The sequence below is a fragment of the Eupeodes corollae genome, chromosome 1, assembly GCF_945859685.1.
Source record: "Eupeodes corollae chromosome 1, idEupCoro1.1, whole genome shotgun sequence".
Classification (NCBI taxonomy): Eukaryota; Metazoa; Arthropoda; class Insecta; order Diptera; family Syrphidae; genus Eupeodes; species Eupeodes corollae.
The window spans coordinates 238,758,624-238,776,262 of NC_079147.1; the positions used below are offsets into that span (position 1 = coordinate 238,758,624).

A 17,639-nucleotide genomic window follows, 5' to 3' on the forward strand; every position below is an offset into this window, starting at 1 on the left:
TTTCGGGCGAAACTGTACATCAAGTACATAACCCTTTGAACAGGGATACGTGCCTCTTCCAACCACTTCCCAACAGAACTTGATATCCTTTTTTTGCCTCGGTGCGTACCCCTGTAGCACTGAAAGAATCCGATGGTGTTTGAAGGTGGCGATTGGGATTCTGTGTATTCTGCTTTTTTTGAAATCTGGCAACAAACTGATGTTTTTGTATAGCTTCACCGAATTCCTTAAATAAACTTAAATAAGAAAAACAATAATTTATTAAGCTATTTAATAATTGCCACTGTTTCCGTCCATCGTCAGAATTTAATTTTTTTTTGTGGGGTAATTTGCTCAACTTTAATTGAACTCCCAGGGACACTTTTGTTTTCCATTTTTATATAATAAAATTGATATCATTTTTCTTCAATCGCGGCATATTTTCAAGTAATATTTTTTATATATTGTTTTTAACAATTAAAAAGAGAGAATAGCAAAATTTCCCACAAATTTATGTAAAATTTCCCTTACAAAATCAAATAAAAGGAACAATTTCTAATGAAATCTCATAAAAAGTACATCTGGCACCACTGAAACGACTGGAAAATTGGCAAGAACTGTCAAAATAAGAAAAAACATCTGTAAAATGGCCATAATTTGTGTTTTTTGTGTAAAAGAGTGAAACTTTAAAAGTTAATTAATAATAGAAAAAGATTTTTTTTCGCCCTAAAATTCTGATTAATATTATTTTCAAGGCATATCTATCGATTCGTGCTGCGGTAAAGGAAAGTTGAGCCCTTGTTTTAAATTTATTTAACACCGGCTGTCAAATTTTGTATTCGAACAATTCACTAAGGAGAAGCTTGTTGTCTAGAAAATATATCATAGAATCAAAAACAAACAAAACTGCTACAATAAGAATTCATTTTATTTAAAACATTTTCTTCTTCTTTCTTCATTCAATCCAAAATACTGAGCTTATGACTATTGCTTCTGCTGGCCAAATGTCCCTTCAGAATCGCCATATATTGTGGCCGTCCGAGCAACTTTTAGGTGGATTTTGTGTAGACCCTTATGACCGGAGCAGAAAAGTTCAATTCCTAGTTCCAGATTCGTACCAAAATCACACTCATCCAAAGCGGTCGCTGAAGCTTTTATGATTAGCTGCAATTTCTCCATGACTATCTCTTTGGTTTCTTTGAGGACTCGCCTGGCTTGTCCAAAGGCTTGAGGATCTTCTTGATGTTGACACCGCTGTCCATCAAGGGGTGATAGCCCACTGTTGTGTTTTTATTTATTGGAACAACATGGTTGGTTGTTTTGGTGGCTCAACTTTCCATTACCGCAGCACGAATTTCGACTCGCGGTTTTTTTTATTCGATAGATATGTGCAAATAAATAATAACTTTAGCAATGTTAGAGCGACGAAACATTTATTTCTATTTTTAATTAATTTTTAAAGTTCACTTTTTTCCATACAAAACTCTCAAAAATGGTTGATTTTGACATTTCTTCCCTGTTTTTTGTTCAGTGCTGCCATACTTTTTTTTTTTCTTGGTAATTTCTTTTATTTTAGTGCTCAAATGGAAAAGTACTTTGCATATACCCAAACTCGCACCCACCCCAAATCCTATAGTGACCCAAAGCAGGGGGGGTTGCAGTGGGGCAGCATGCCCCCCCTTACATACCTAGCTATTAGTACGCCGCCGTGCTATCAATTAAAAAAAACTTGTTTTAGGCTCAAAAAATGCAATACAAAAAAGTAGGGTTAAGTCCGAAAAAGAAAATATTTTTTTTATGACTTAAAGTTGTTTCCTCGCCCTAATATTTAAAACATGTTCTATTGAGACCCCTATCTAACTGTAAAAAAAAAATCAGAAGGAAATTCGTGCTGCGGTAATGGAAAGTCGCCCCGTTTTGGCGAAAATGTTCCTATCCCGTTGCGACATAGCCTTCACCAGAGATGTTCTCTCACACTTATTCTCCTCCACAAATGAACTTATCGCCTTTCTCATATCTCCCAACCCTTGTTATTGAACGGAGCTACCGGAAAGTCTTTCTTCAGGTAGTAAGCGAAAGCGTCGAACATGTTTGTGGCGACGAGTTCGAAGACGCATCCCTTGGAAACGTTATTACTAACTATGAACGCCAGCTGCCATAGCGAATTCCGGTTCAAAGAGCGTTTGAAACTCTGGTCTGGATTATCATGAAAGAACCGCCAGTGCCGCACACAGTCACCGAGCTTTTATACTCGACGTTCTTTTTTGTTTAAACGCAACTCCACCAAATTTTTCCTTTTTTTTTCTCTTCCATATTCTGTAAATAAAAAAAAAACAATAATTCTTACGTGGTAAAGAAATAATATACTTACGACGTTAAAAAGCAGTCATCAGCTGTTTTGTCGCATTCACAAACCTAGTGGCTACGTAGTCAACGGATTCTAATTGGCTAAATTTAACTTGAAAAGTAGTTGAAATTTCCCCTCCAACCGACGTAGTATAAAAATTTCTACTACAAAGTAAGTTCACACTGGTTTTGACGTTTCACAATCAGCTGATCGGTAAGGACACAAGAATTCAAAATGAAATGAATCTTTCGGTATTTAAATACAAATATAAATCAATCAAATTATATCTTCTTTTTGGTTTTATTGAATTTAAAATGAAAACAACTATTTAAAGTTCTAAAAACGTAAATTTTTTTTATTTTATATATTTGTGTTTGACATTAATATTACAGTTCCGGATTGACTAGCCTTGTCACAAAGCTAATTGAATTTTGACTACGTAGTCACTAGCTTTGTGAATGCGCCCATTAATTTGAGCGCTGAATGTTTCGAAAGGTTTGTTTGTTTAGTCTAACTTTGAATTGCTACTAGATTTCAAAAGGTCTTATATTAAACTTGTGGTTTACGAAAACTTGTGGTTTACCAAAAATATATGGGAAAACCTGAGTTTTCGATGTAGGTTTTCGGCCAAAACCGATAATTTCTCGATAATCGGGTTTTTGACTTTGTGTGAAAAGCCACCAAGCTGTATACCTTACTTTATATACTTTGAAATGATTTAAAATCGTATTTAAGGCGATGAAATACAATTTTCTTATTGCGGCACAGGTGAAATAAAATGGCTGCGTTCAATCTCAGACAGATAGGGTATCCGGATACCCTTTTGTTAGTGTTTAACGTGTAAAATAACAGCTGATCAAAAACAGCTGAGATATCAAAAAAAAAATAATCCAAAGGTCTGATAGAACAGCTGATTCAACACATGGTTGAATTTCAAGAAACTTGAAAATTGATTTCAGCTTTTTATTTGTTGGTAAACAAAAAGATACAAAATGTTAGTTAAAGTTGTATTTGATTATGTTCTTTACATAATAGACGATGAAGAAGCTATTTGCCTCCGAATTTTAGAAGGTTATTATGATCTTTTTTGACTTCGAAGCTTAAATGTTTCTCTGCTTTTTGTGAACAGCTGAAAGTTATCTCAATGCAGCTATCCAACTTGTTCAACAAGGTATCTAAAAATCCACCTATTCAAGATACCCTGTCCAACACTATATTGAACGCGGCCAATAATAATGTACACAATTCAAAATAACAAACCGTCATTTTATGCAGGTTTTCGTGTCAAAATACAGCTGTTGGAATTTTCTTTCTGAAACATCCGATTATTTTATTTTCAATACACTTATAAAATTTAATTTTTTAATTTGTTAATTTTCTATTGTTTTTTTTTTTATTTTTTGATTACGTGACAAAATCTGAAATTCAATTTATAACAAATAAATTGATTTTAAAAGATTGATCATCCACAACAACAAAGTAAAAATGTTTACAGAAGTTGTGTATCAATTCAAAGAAAGCGTGCAGTTATTGCTTGCTTCCGGCAGACATCTTTGCATTCACTTCCAAGGTTATTTTATTATTATTATGATTTTTTTAATAATTTGATTTGTTTTGTTTGAATGTTTTTCTATTTGATTGTTTTAATTTTCTGTTGTAAGAAAATTGCCTCCGTTAAAAACCCATTAAACAAAAATATTGACTTATTTTTTTTTTGATAATTTTTAATTTCTATTATGTTGAGATTTTGTTAAGAATTAGTGAAGTTTTGAAATCAATTAATTTTTGCTTTACTTTCTTGGCTTTTGTTTTTATTTTCAGTTCCATAAATAAAACGATTAACATTTCTTACACATTTAATACAATTTTAAAAAACTAAGTTTTTGCTATATCAAATAAAATCTCAATCTAACTAATAACAAGTGACCTAAACTAATAAATGCTTTGTTTTTGTGTGCATCTAACATTAACTTTATAGGCTAGCCGTTTTAAGTCGAGAAGTAATTCTTGGATCTCAAAGTTGTCATTGGCAAGACGCCAAGCGGCAATGCGCTGTTTGAGAGCCAAACATCTTTACCGGCTAAGCAGGTGCTTAATATTTGTTTGTTTTTTAAAATAAATGCTTAAAAATTAATACTAATTTATTGTAATATTATTTTTCATGATTTTCCTCAATTTTGTTTTAGAAAATCTTTTTAAAAACTTACTGATTTTTTAAAAATTTCTCAACAGACATCGAGCTTGTAATATCTTTGCTCGAACTTATCACGAACAATGGTTGCAAGAGGAAAACAGTGGTCAAGAGGTTATGATAGAAGATCTAACACAGACCTTTGAGGAATCGGAGAAATCTAAAAAAGATGCCGAGGAGGAGGAAGGAAAACCAGATCCATTGACTCAATTGGTTACAACGTTCTGCCGTGGAGCTATGACCGAGAGAAGTGGAGCTCTGCAAGAGGATCCTTTGTATATGTCTTATGCTCAAATTGCTGCCAAGTCGTGTGGTGAAGAAGAAGAGGAAGGTGGCGATGAGGAAGGCGGTGCCGAGGGCGGTGAGGAAGGCGAAGGCACAAGTATTCACGTGAGTTGATTTTTGAAATTTTTTGAATGAGGAACTTTTGAACTAACAAATAAAATAGTTACGGTTAAAGCAACAAATGGATAAACTTATGGTAAGAATAACTCGAACAATAGTACATCAGACATACAAAGACCGTTTTCGATATAAATTTGTTTATTTTGTTTTCTATTATTTTTATAATTTTAGAATTTGGTTAAAAATTATATCATAAAACTTTGTGAGCAATCGATTCTTTAAATTGAAATTAAATCGTATTTCCAGCAGTTAGGGAGAATTTTTTCGTAGTCATTTCGTGAAAGAACTTCACAGAGGAAATCTTTACTCAAGTGAAACTATTTTTTTCACTTATCATATTCAAAACAATCTTTTTGTTTATCGCCACGAAGACAAATCCAATAAGGTCCAAACCCAATTTTTCACAAGCTTATTTCTGCAGGTCCAGATGGAATAATACCAGCCGACCTACAAAAGACTTCTGACATATTTACACCAATCCTTCAGGCAATTTTCACCTAGACCATGTTCCCTCGGCATGTAGAGAAGTTAAAGTTGTTTTTATACCCAAAGCAGGTTAAATGCCCGAAAGTCAATCCTAAAGATCTACGACCTATAAATCTATCATCATTCCTTCTTAAGACCTTGGAAAGACTGATTGATATCCATTTAAGGGCAAGTATTGATACTTCAACATGCCTACTGTAAAGGTAAATCGGTGGAAACAGCGTTACGCGTACGCACCGTTGAATATTCCCTCCGTCATAAAGAGTTCACTATGGTTGCTTTCATTGACATCGAAGGTGCCTTTAACAACGTGGGCACATATGCAATCACAACTGCACTAACATCTCTAAATTTAGGGAGTTCGCTTGGGGAGTTGATGGTCTATTGCTCTATCGCCTCTCCTCTGGAACCTAGTGGTAAATGAAATCCTAACTAGTCTGGATGCGGAGGGTTTCAGAGTGGTAGCCTATGCGGACTACGTTGCTATAGCAGTTTCAGGAAACCATCTTAACACTTTAAAAGAACTCTTACAAAATGCCTTGGCCAGACTAATACTTTGGGCTGAACGGTGGGGACTGGGTGTTAACCTACAAAAAACCGATTTAGCCTTATTTTCGAAGAGATACCAAATTCCATTTATCGACTCTCCCTATATTAAAGGAATCCAATTAAAATTCTCAGACAAGGCTAAATACCTGGGTCTTGTCTTAGATAAAAAACTAAATTGGAAACGCAACGTACAGGAAGGAGTCAAAAAAGTTACTCTAGCTCTCTTTCCTTGCCAAAAAGCTTTTGGTAATAAATGGGGCCTCCAACCTAGAATCACGCATTGGCTATATACATCGGTAATCAGACCGATTTTAATGTACGGTGTGGCAGTTTGGTGGACTGCTTAAGAGAAAGGAATAAACCGGTATAAATAAATAAAGTCCAACGTTTAGCTTACCTATGTACATATAAGCGGATCGCTTCCTTACTCTACCTAACACCTCTTGACATATTTAACAAAAAAATAGCTGCAAAATCTGCTATTCTCCCTAAACCTTCGTCACAGTGGACAAACAACACCATTGGTCTCTCCGTAATTCTTGGGTATTTAGAATCAATTTCAAACCACACAGACTACACCATCCCCCAACTGCAATTCCAGACTTTTATACCTCCCAGATCTTTCTGGGAGCGTGGGACATTCCTGGAAGATGGGTCAATCCATTTTTATAGCGATGGTTCAAAAACAAAAGAAGGGGTTGGTGGAGGTTTGTACTCTGAACGACTGCAATTAAGTCAATCACTGAATCGTGTTCCAGGCAAAAGTCCTGGCTTAAAGATATCAACATCTGATATCCGTATTTTCTCAAATAGTCAGGCTGCTATCAGATCTCCGGACTCTGCCTCTGCTGACTCTATAACAGTTTAATATTCACCTTTGCTGGGCCATTTCAGGTAACTGTAAGGCAGATGAATTGCCAGGAACGATACAGTGCAGCCCATCCTACCACTTCTGGCACATACTGGCATACCAATCGCTACTTGTAAACTATTGCTAATGCAAGACGCTATAAGGAATGAAGAAAAAATCGAGCGCCATTATTTTCAAAATAAATGTGCAAGATTAGGAAGCGTTCTTCCGGGGTCTTTCTTTTCATGTTGAATTGCCAAACCGAATTTAAAATATGTATGTTTGGTTCTTTCTTCGTTTCCGGCTGCTAAAAGCAGCACTTTAGCTCCTCCTGGAGCATAGGACTCTCTTTCTATTCCTAGCACGATACCTCAGCTGGGACCACGTCTCCAAATTTTGGGACCGAGTTTCCTTTATGACAGATGATCTCCATGTTTCTTTTGGCCTTCCAGGCCGCCTTCTACCTTGAGGATTCCATTGAAAGCACTGCTTTGCTATGTTGTCGTCCGGCTTCCTCAATGTATGGCCAATCCAGCGCCACTTTCTCGGCGAGATGTTAACATCCACTTTTGTTTTTTTCAGTCCTGAGCCACAGTTTATTATTAGATATAGTTTGTTGCCACTGGATGTTCAGGATGTACCGTAGACAGCGGTTGACAAAAGTTTACAACCTTCTCGAGATGTTAGCAGAGCACTTCCACGTTTCGTAGGTATATGCAGCACGTATTTTACGTTGTACTCGTACAACTTGGTACGGATCGTTATTTTCCTGGATCTCCACACTTAAGAAAGCATTGCGAATGCACTACGGGCACCGTTCCATCATAGAGTGCCAAAAAGCTTCCCAGATAGTTGAACTGGGTGACCTCTTCTACTGCCATTTCTCTCACAATAACCTGTTGTTGTTGGTTTCGTCTGGTCTGCAATAACTTAGTCTTACTGGCATTAATCCTTAAGCCAGCCACCTCCCCATTTTGTTGAAGAGAGTTGCACATTTGGCTGAGGTCTACATTTCTGTTTACCAAGCATTTGTCGTCAGCATAGTCCAAATGGCTTAATGTTTCCTTCAGGAGCCAGTGGATACCCAATCTCTCGTGTTTACCCATCGAAGCAGTCATAACATCATCAATAGCAAGCAAGAACAGAAGCGGTGACAATACATCACCCTGTCTCACTCCCTCTAGCACTTCAAATGTGTCGGAAAGCTGTCCATTGTGGAAAATGAAATACCTTGCGTTGTTGTAAGACTTTTTTATCATCGCGACAATATTATCAGGAATGCCTATCGCACCAATTAACATCACGACTAACGCCTTTTCAAAATCGACGAACATGAGGTAAAGCGGCGATTGGTACTTCGACGATTGTTCAAGAATAATTCGCAAGGTGTTAATGGGGTCGACACATGATCGACCACTGCGAAATTCCGCTTTATGCCTTTTGAGCGTTGACCCGATCTTAGATTTTATCCTCTCGAAAATGATGGTTGCCATTAACTTTGAAAATACGGACAGAATGGTGATTCCACGCCAGTTATTGCAGTTCTTAAGATCGCCTTTTTTGTAGCTTGAACCCTGTCCTTCCATTCCCTGGGAAAGGTTTCGTTTTCCCGAACAGACTTAAGAAGTGGCAACAAAATATCGGCAGCCAAGTCGGGCCCATCTGCTTCGTTGTTCTTTAAAAGATGTATCGCGGTTCTTATTTCCGTGCATGTGGGGGGGGTCAATATAAATGCTTCTGGTAGATCTACGGCAGTTGATGATTTGCATTAGCGATTGCATTTGTATTCTAATCATCGTTTAGCAATTGATCTTCCATTGACACTAAAAGGCTACCATTCGTGTCACGAACAGGATGGTTGACAATATTTTGTTGGCCTACAAGATCTTAAGTGATTTTGAACAGCATCCTCGCGTAACCTCTTCTTGCAGCTGCCTCAGCGCTTTCCAATTTGTCTAATCTGTTCCTCCTATCTTATCTCACACACCTCTGCACTACAAAAAGAAATTACAACAAAAACTACTTCCTGCACAGAGGACAGTGGAAGAATTACGCCGATATTTCAGAATCAGAAAGGATCTACTAGATCTCTTAACAGATTGCAAAATGGCTGCCAGGTTAAATAGCGTTACCAACTTAAAGTTCTATATCGCTTTTTAAAAATTCATTATGTTCAGCGTAAAACTTTTATAATTAATATTTTTTTAATAATTTGCACACTTTCACGTCACTTGTGGCACACATTTTGTAAATTTCTGACAGCCAGAACTAGATAACATATTAGTGAAAAGGTTCAGAGAACATAAGAAATTTCTTTTCATAGCCAACTACATTCTGAACGCAAATTAAGGCAAAGACAGCTAGTTACTATGTCAAATGTCCAGATGACTGCTGGAATGTCAAGTTGTATTTTTTATTGTAAAGAAAAAGTCATTACACATTTACAAATATGTCAGAAACCCTTTCAAAAAAGTTTAAATAAAATTGTGTACTAAATAAAATAATCATAAACTTTTGAAATTCAGCTTGCAATGGAATGAAGAAAAAAACATGATCAGCTGACATTTTGACTTTAGAAGATTTGACTTGATAGTAAGGAAGATTAGTAAGGTTAAGACTACATAAGGGACTTGAAGGTAAGACAATGGACAGGTTCAACCGACATAAGGGACTTGAAAGTTGGGCCAGCTGCCAAAAAATTACCTTTAAATTAAGGATACTTAAAAAAAAAATCTCCCTAACTATCAAGTCAAATCTTCTTCTGTCAAAACGACAATTGATGATGTTTTTTTTTATTCAACTGAAAGCTGAACTTTATTATTCTTCGATTTATTTGTTATTTATTTTACATGATTGAAAGATTTTAGATAAAGATAGAGGTTAGTGAAGATATGAGTTTGAAATGTATGAAACTTAAAAAGCTAACTTGACTTAAAATACAAAGTAGTTGTTGGACTAAGAAACTTTACTTCGCATTTATTTTCGACACTGCAAAAATCCAGGGCTGTTATCTCCATTTCATTAAGACTTTCTTTAATATCTTTTTACCAACTAATAGGAGTATTATGTAAATTAAGCATCATTTTGTTTTAAAATTTTTTTTATTTTTTTTTATTTAAAATTTAAATTTGTATATAATGTTCTTTTATTTTATGTTGTAAATAGTTTTATTTCTTCAAAAATTACAAAAAAGTAATTCCTAATAAATAATTAAATTTATTTTAAAAAGGAACAAGAAATGGAAAAACAAAAGCTACTCTTCCATCAAGCTCGTCTATCCAATCGAGGTGTTGCTGAAATGGTTTTACTTCACATATCTGCATCCAAGGGTGTTCCATCGGAAATGGTTATGACAACGCTCAATCTGGGAATTGCCATTTTAAGAGGCGGTAATATTGACATTCAAATGGGAATGTTAAATCATCTCAAGGAGAAAAAAGACGTAGGTTTCTTCACTTCGATTGCGGGTCTTATGAATTCCTGTAGTGTCCTTGATCTGGACGCATTCGAACGTAATACCAAAGCTGAAGGTAATTTATTAGATTTCTCTTCTGTCGGAGTTCTTATAATAACTACATAAAATATCTATTTAATATATATAAAAATACTCTTGGTTTGTGCACAATTTCTTAATTTGATTTTTATGGCTTTTGTGTTTGTCGTCACCTAATGCAATTTTTATTTTTGTTTTTTATAACTTTTGCTCTAAATTTCACAAATAATCTGTTTAATTTTTTGTTTCTTTTCAAGTTTTTAAATCAAATTAAAATCTTTGTTTTTTTTTTATTATTTTCTAATTTCATTCACCAATACGATCGGCAACAATCAAAAACCTTTCCCTGATCAACCAAAAACTATAATAAAATAAAAATGCACGAATGTCCTAAAAATAAAATTAAAAAAATAATAACACCCTGTTGAACACAAAAACAATAAAAATGCACCATTATACATAATTCAATGCGTGTGTCCTGTGTAAATCATGAAAACTATTACAATTCATGGCGCTCCTTGCTTTTCCTGTTGACTTTTGTTAATATAATTGTAATATGCAAAAACAAATCAAAAAATTCGAAAAAACAAAAAGAATATATTCCAAGTGCGGGCGCAGGTCTAGGTGTCGGTTCGGAAGGTGCTGCTGGCGAGAAGAACATGCATGATGCGGAGTTTACATGTGCCCTGTTTCGATTCATCCAGCTGACTTGCGAGGGTCACAACTTGGGTAGGTTTTAACATAAGTATTAGTAAAGGATGTAATTAGTAAAATATTTTTCGTTTTTATCATTTCTATAGAATGGCAGAACTATCTGAGGACCCAGGCTGGAAATACAACGACTGTGAATGTGGTCATCTGTACTGTGGATTACCTACTTCGACTTCAAGAGTCTATTATGGACTTCTACTGGCATTATTCGAGCAAGGTAATATAATAAATAACTTTTTACCAACTATCGAAAATTACATTTACGTAACACAACGTAACATAATGTATCGTAACATAACCTTCTGTAACGTAATAACATGAGACAATTATTTGGATTACGTAACACAAGTAGACACTTTTTAGCTTCGGCTTCACCTGACGTTTACGAGTTCAGCCATAGAAATTCAATGCAGGCTATCACAATGGAGCTTCGACCTCACGTTTCGTTTGACAATCGTAAGAAAAAGAACGTAATGTGACTCCAAACGGTAGCTCTAGTTCAATTATCCGAACACTTGCTTTGTCTGACAGCTCAACAGCTGTACAAAAATGTCAACAAACAAAATATTTGCTCTTTGGAGGGATGAAATAATAGAAATGTCATGCAAAGCAATCTCGAAGAAGGCCCACCGTAACGCAGATGAAGCCGAAGCTGAAGCATCTTTGTGATTCAGCCATTAAGTCAATTATTTAGTATATTAACTTATAAAAGAATAAGTAACGTGTCGTAACACAAACAATCGAAAATGTGTGAAGTGAAGTATTATTACGCTTCTTTTACCCATATCCGGGTACATTACGTTGTAAAGAATCACTTTACGTAACATAACAAGACATGCCTACAATATATTGTTAATAATTTAGCTATAATCCTTAGTGACACATTGTTTCATTTTATGTAATGTAATGTACCCATTGCGTATAAATAGAAATGTACAGTTTTTTGAATTTCTTTTTTAAGCAATGAAAAAACTGAAATGTAAGAAAACATAAACTAATGTCACGTTACGTCATGCATTTTTACGTTAAAACTTTATTTGTACTGTTAATTTTATATAAACCTTGAACTTTTTGTTTCTTTAAAATTTCAGGAAATCATCGATCCAGCTGGAAAAGCAAACTTCTTCAAAGCCATCGAAGTAGCAAGTCAAGTCTTTAACACCCTAACTGAAGTAATTCAAGGTCCTTGTACACTGAATCAACAGGCTTTAGCTCACTCCAGATTGTGGGACGCCGTTGGTGGTTTCTTATTCTTATTCTCACACATGCAAGAGAAACTATCAAAACATTCCAGTCAAGTTGATCTTCTCAAGGAATTGTTGAACTTGCAAAAGGACATGATCACAATGATGTTGTCTATGTTGGAAGGAAATGTTGTAAACGGTATGAAAATGATAACATCTTGTGAAACAGACCTTATATTTTTGTTGTTCATCGGGATTTTCCAGGAACTATTGGTAAACAGATGGTGGACACTTTGGTAGAATCTGCATCGAATGTTGAATTGATTCTGAAATACTTCGACATGTTCTTGAAACTCAAGGACCTTACCGAATCACCAAGCTTCCAGGAAATTGATATCAAAAATGAGGGATGGGTTACGCCTAAAGATTTCAGAGATAAAATGGAACAATCGAAAAATTATACACCGTAAGTCCCAATGTCAAGAAATCTCTAACACAAACATTTGATTAACTATTTATCTTACTTTTATAATTTAATAGAGAAGAAATGGATTTCCTTTTGGCATGTTGCGAACGGAATCACGAAGGGAAAATCGACTACGGAGCTTTCGTCGACCGTTTCCATGAACCATCAAAGGAAATTGGTTTCAACTTGGCTGTACTATTGACCAATCTAAGCGAGCATATGCCCAATGAACCTCGATTAGCACGATTCCTCGAGACAGCCGGTTCGGTGCTGAACTATTTCGAACCGTTCTTGGGTCGTATTGAAATTTTAGGCAGTTCGAAACGTATTGAGCGAGTTTACTTTGAAATAAAGGAATCGAATATCGAACAATGGGAGAAACCCCAAATTAAGGAATCGAAACGAGCCTTCTTCTATTCAATTGTGACAGAAGGTGGCGACAAGGAGAAGCTGGAGGCGTTTGTTAATTTCTGTGAAGATGCCATCTTTGAAATGACTCATGCCTCAGGATTGATGGCAACCGATGATGGCGGATCGAATGTGAAGCGCGAATCCTCGTACAGTTCTTACATGAGTGAGGAGGAAGAAGAACGTGCAGCCCGCGATCCGATCAGAAGGAGTATTCAAGCTGTCAAGGATGGCATCAAGTTTGTCATACATATGCTGAGCCCGGCTAACATCAAGCATCAAATCGGTGTCATGCAAACCAAGACCATCCCAGAGCTTATTGTGGGATTCTTCAAAATCATCTTCTACATGTTCTATTACACTGGCTACGGAAATGTTTGTGTTGTCAAGTACATCTTTGGAATCATTATGAATCTGATGCGTGGATCATCGACAGACGAAGCGGAGGTCATGCTACCAATTGAGGAAGACAAGTTCGGTGGAAGAACACTGCCACCATTGCCAATCGAAGAACCTCCAGGTACTGTCCAAGCGTTTGGTTTGGATATCAGCAAGGAAGAGAACGGCCAGTATAAGGTTGCACCTCATGAGTCTCCTGGTGTAAGTCCAACCTCGTCAATGGAGGAAACAGGCGAATCTAGCCCCGAAGACGGAACAGGAACATCTGAAGCAGTGTTGGATGAGCAACAGCAGGAACCTATGTCTATTGTGGATCTGCTTGGAGGAGATGCCGCCAAGAAGGCAGCCCAGGAGCGTCAAGAAGCTCAGAAGGCACAGGAGGCAGCCATGGCATCGATTGAAGCCGAGGCGAAGAAGTCATCTGCGGCTCCTCAGGAAACTCCGGCTGTTCATCAAATCGACTTCTCCCAATACACCCATCGTGCTGTCAGTTTCCTCGCTAGGAACTTCTACAATCTCAAATACGTGGCTCTGGTTCTTGCCTTCAGCATCAATTTCATGCTGTTGTTCTACAAGGTGACTTCTTTCGATGACGACGATGATGGCTCAGGTGACGAGGAACTTATCATGGGATCCGGTTCTGGGGGAGGACTTTCGTCTTCTGGCTTCGGCTCGGGAGAGGGCTCAGGTGAAGATGACGAAGAAATCGATGCTATACCGGAATTGGTGCACGTTGACGAAGACTACTTCTACATGGAACACGTTATCAGAATAGCAGCCTTCCTGCACAGTATGGTATCTCTGGCGATGTTGATTGCTTACTACCATCTCAAAGTGCCATTGGCTATCTTCAAGAGGGAAAAAGAAATCGCCAGACGTTTGGAGTTCGATGGTCTTTTCATTGCTGAACAACCCGAGGACGACGATCTGAAGTCACACTGGGATAAATTAGTGATATCGGCAAAATCGTTCCCTGTCAACTATTGGGACAAATTCGTCAAGAAGAAGGTCCGCCAAAAGTATAGCGAGACCTACGACTTTGACTCGATATCGAACCTCTTGGGAATGGAGAAGAGTGCTTTCACAGCGCAAGAGAGTGAAGAAGGCGGATTCATCAAGTACATTTTCAACATCGATTGGCGTTACCAAGTCTGGAAGGCAGGAGTGACCATAACGGACAATGCCTTCCTATACTCCCTGTGGTACTTCACTTTCTCGGTCATGGGCAACTTCAACAACTTCTTCTTTGCTGCCCATTTGTTGGATGTTGCTGTTGGTTTTAAGACTCTACGGACGATCTTGCAGTCCGTCACTCACAACGGCAAGCAGTTGGTGCTAACAGTGCTGCTGCTGACTATAGTCGTTTACATCTACACGGTCATTGCGTTCAACTTCTTCCGTAAGTTCTACATTCAGGAAGAAGACGATGAAGTCGACAAGAAGTGTCACGGCATGTTGACGTGCTTTGTCTTCCATTTGTATAAGGGTGTCCGAGCCGGAGGTGGTATCGGTGATGAAATCGGCGACCCCGACGGTGACGACTACGAATTCTATCGAATCATCTTTGATATCACATTCTTCTTCTTCATCATCATTATCCTTCTGGCCATCATTCAAGGTTTGATCATCGATGCTTTTGGAGAGCTTCGTGATCAATTGGAATCCGTAAAAGAGAACATGGAGTCCAACTGCTTCATATGTGGCATAGGCAAAGACTACTTTGATATAGTGCCACACGGTTTTGATACGCACGTCCAGAAGGAACATAACCTGGCCAACTACATGTTCTTCCTTATGCATCTTATCAACAAACCCGACACTGAGTACACGGGTCAAGAGACGTATGTTTGGAACATGTATCAGCAGAGAAGCTGGGACTTCTTCCCGGTGGGAGATTGCTTCCGTAAGCAATATGAGGACGAATTGTCCGGCGGTAGTGGAGGCTAGTAGTTCTTTTGAGCGAAATGGTTAGTTAAAATTTTTAAACGAATTAAACGAAATGTTACATAGGTATAAAGTATTATAATAATATATTGGAAGATGGAAAGTGTTTTTGAAAGTACTTTAACATAATTAATAAAATCAAATATTAGAATTTTGTCTCGATTTATTAATTTTGAAAATATATTTCACTATAAAAATGAAAATAAAAATGAATATTTTACTAATTTTCCTTTTTCAATTTATAAATACATAAACAAAGAGAACTATTTCAATACTTTTTAACTTGTTGACAATCTTATTAAAGAATAAAATGTTTTATATTTGAAAAAAAGTCTTCCGAGAAGAAGTTTTTATTATAAAGATGTTATTTTCTAAACTGAGGTTAACGTCTAAGATGGAGAAACTTAAGTAGCTTAAAGTATCTTGCGCTCAACTAATTAAACTGTTAATAAATAATAAAAATCAAAAAATTTCTTTTCAAACATAATTAACACTTTTATACCGATTAATTTTGAAAACTCTATCTTCGAAAATGTTTGCCATAAAGTAAAGTTGCAAAATTTTTGACAAATTACGTGTCGGTGGCATTGTGTCCTGAACCAAGCCTTGAAAAAAGATGCCATTTTAACTGCTTGATAGGAAATTAATACACCTTTCTAACGATGTGAACATCCTCACAATTACCGACAATTTTGAATTTTTCATTTTTTCGAAAAAATCGTGGGCTAACCCCTTGTCTAAAAATAACAATTTTTTCATTATTGTTCTGGACCCCACCAAGATATACATCAAAAGAAAGGTCTTTTCAAGCTCTATCCATGCTTGCAAACCAAAAGATTTTTCGAGCTCCATCTTCAAAAATATTTGTTGTATTGTAAAATTACGGAATTTCGACCCTGCCCATGACAAATTATGTGTCGGTGGCATTATGTCCTGAAGCAAGCCTTGAAAAAAGGTGCGATTTTCACTGCTTGATAGGAAATTAATACACCTTTCTAACGATGTGAACATCCTCACAATTACCGACAATTTTGAATTTTTCATTTTTTCGAAAAAATCGTGGGCTAACCCGTTGTCTAAAAATAACAATTTTTTCATTATTGTTCTTGACCCCACCATCATATACATCAAAAGAAAGGTCTTTTTAAGCTCTATCTATGCCTGCAAACCAAAAGATTTTTCGAGCTCTATCTTCAGAAATATTTGTAGTATTGTAAAATTACGGAATTTCGACCCTGACCATGACAAATTGTGTATCGGTGGCATTATGTCCTGAAGCAAGCCTTGAAAAAAGATGCGATTTTCATTGCTTGATAGGAAATTAATACACCTTTCTAACGATGTGAACATCCTAACAATTATCGACAATTTTGAATTTTTCATTTTTTCGAAAAAATCGTCGGCTAACCCCTTGTCTAAAAATAACAATTTTTTCATTATTGTTCTGGACCCCACCAAGATATACATCAAAAGAAAGGTCTTTTTAAGCTCTATTTATGCCTGCAAACCAAAATATTTTTCGAGCTCTATCTTCAGAAATATTTGTAGTATTGTAAAATTACGGAATTTCGACCCTGCCTGCCCACGACAAATTATGTGTCGGTGGCATTATGTCCAAAACCAAGCCTTTAAAAAAGATGCAATTTTCACTGCTTGATAGGAAATTAATACACCTTTCTAACGATGTGAACATCCTCACAATTACCGATAATTTTGAATTTTTCATTTTTTCGAAAAAATCGTGGGCTAACCCCTTGTCTAAAAATAACAATTTTTTCATTATTGTTCTGGACCCCACCAAGATATACATCAAAAGAAAGGTCTTTTTAAGCTCTATCCATGCCTGCAAACCAAAAGATTTTTCGAGCTCTATCTTCAGAAATATTTGTAGTATTGTAAAATTACGGAATTTCGACCCTGCCTGCCCATGACAAATTATGTGTCGGTGGCATTATGTCCTGAAGCAAGCCTTGAAAAAAGGTGCGATTTTCACTGCTTGATAGGAAATTAATACACCTTTCTAACGATGTGAACATCCTCACAATTATCGACAATTTTGAATTTTTCATTTTTTCGAAAAAATCGTGGGCTAACCCCTTGTCTAAAAATAACAATTTTTTCATTATTGTTCTGGACCCCACCAAGATATACATCAAAAGAAAGGTCTTTTCAAGCTCTATCCATGCCTGCAAACCAAAAGATTTTTCGAGCTCCATCTTCAAAAATA

The 17,639-nt window shown here is 36.5% G+C and overlaps 1 protein-coding gene across 15 annotated transcripts in view; it reads left to right on the forward strand.

Moving 5' to 3' along the window:
• Nucleotides 1-15,749, forward strand: part of LOC129940249 (ryanodine receptor) — a 72,830-nt gene extending 57,081 nt beyond the window's left edge. For 7 of the 15 annotated variants that reach the window (XM_056048525.1, XM_056048526.1, XM_056048524.1 and 4 more), the window contains exons 28-35: nt 3,784-3,896; nt 4,559-4,907; nt 10,037-10,337; nt 10,919-11,029; nt 11,101-11,228; nt 12,103-12,394; nt 12,460-12,661; nt 12,736-15,749. In XM_056048525.1, the coding sequence (XP_055904500.1) occupies nt 3,784-3,896; nt 4,559-4,907; nt 10,037-10,337; nt 10,919-11,029; nt 11,101-11,228; nt 12,103-12,394; nt 12,460-12,661; nt 12,736-15,415 (4,176 nt within the window). In that variant the 3' untranslated portion in view covers nt 15,416-15,749. Of the gene's footprint in view, nt 1-3,783; nt 3,897-4,304; nt 4,415-4,558; nt 4,908-4,965; nt 4,999-10,036; nt 10,338-10,894; nt 11,030-11,100; nt 11,229-12,102; nt 12,395-12,459; nt 12,662-12,735 lie in introns of all 15 variants that reach the window. The other 8 variants (XM_056048528.1, XM_056048529.1, XM_056048527.1 and 5 more) reach the window with 6 other exon arrangements.
• The last annotated feature ends 1,890 nt before the right edge of the window (nt 15,750-17,639 follow it).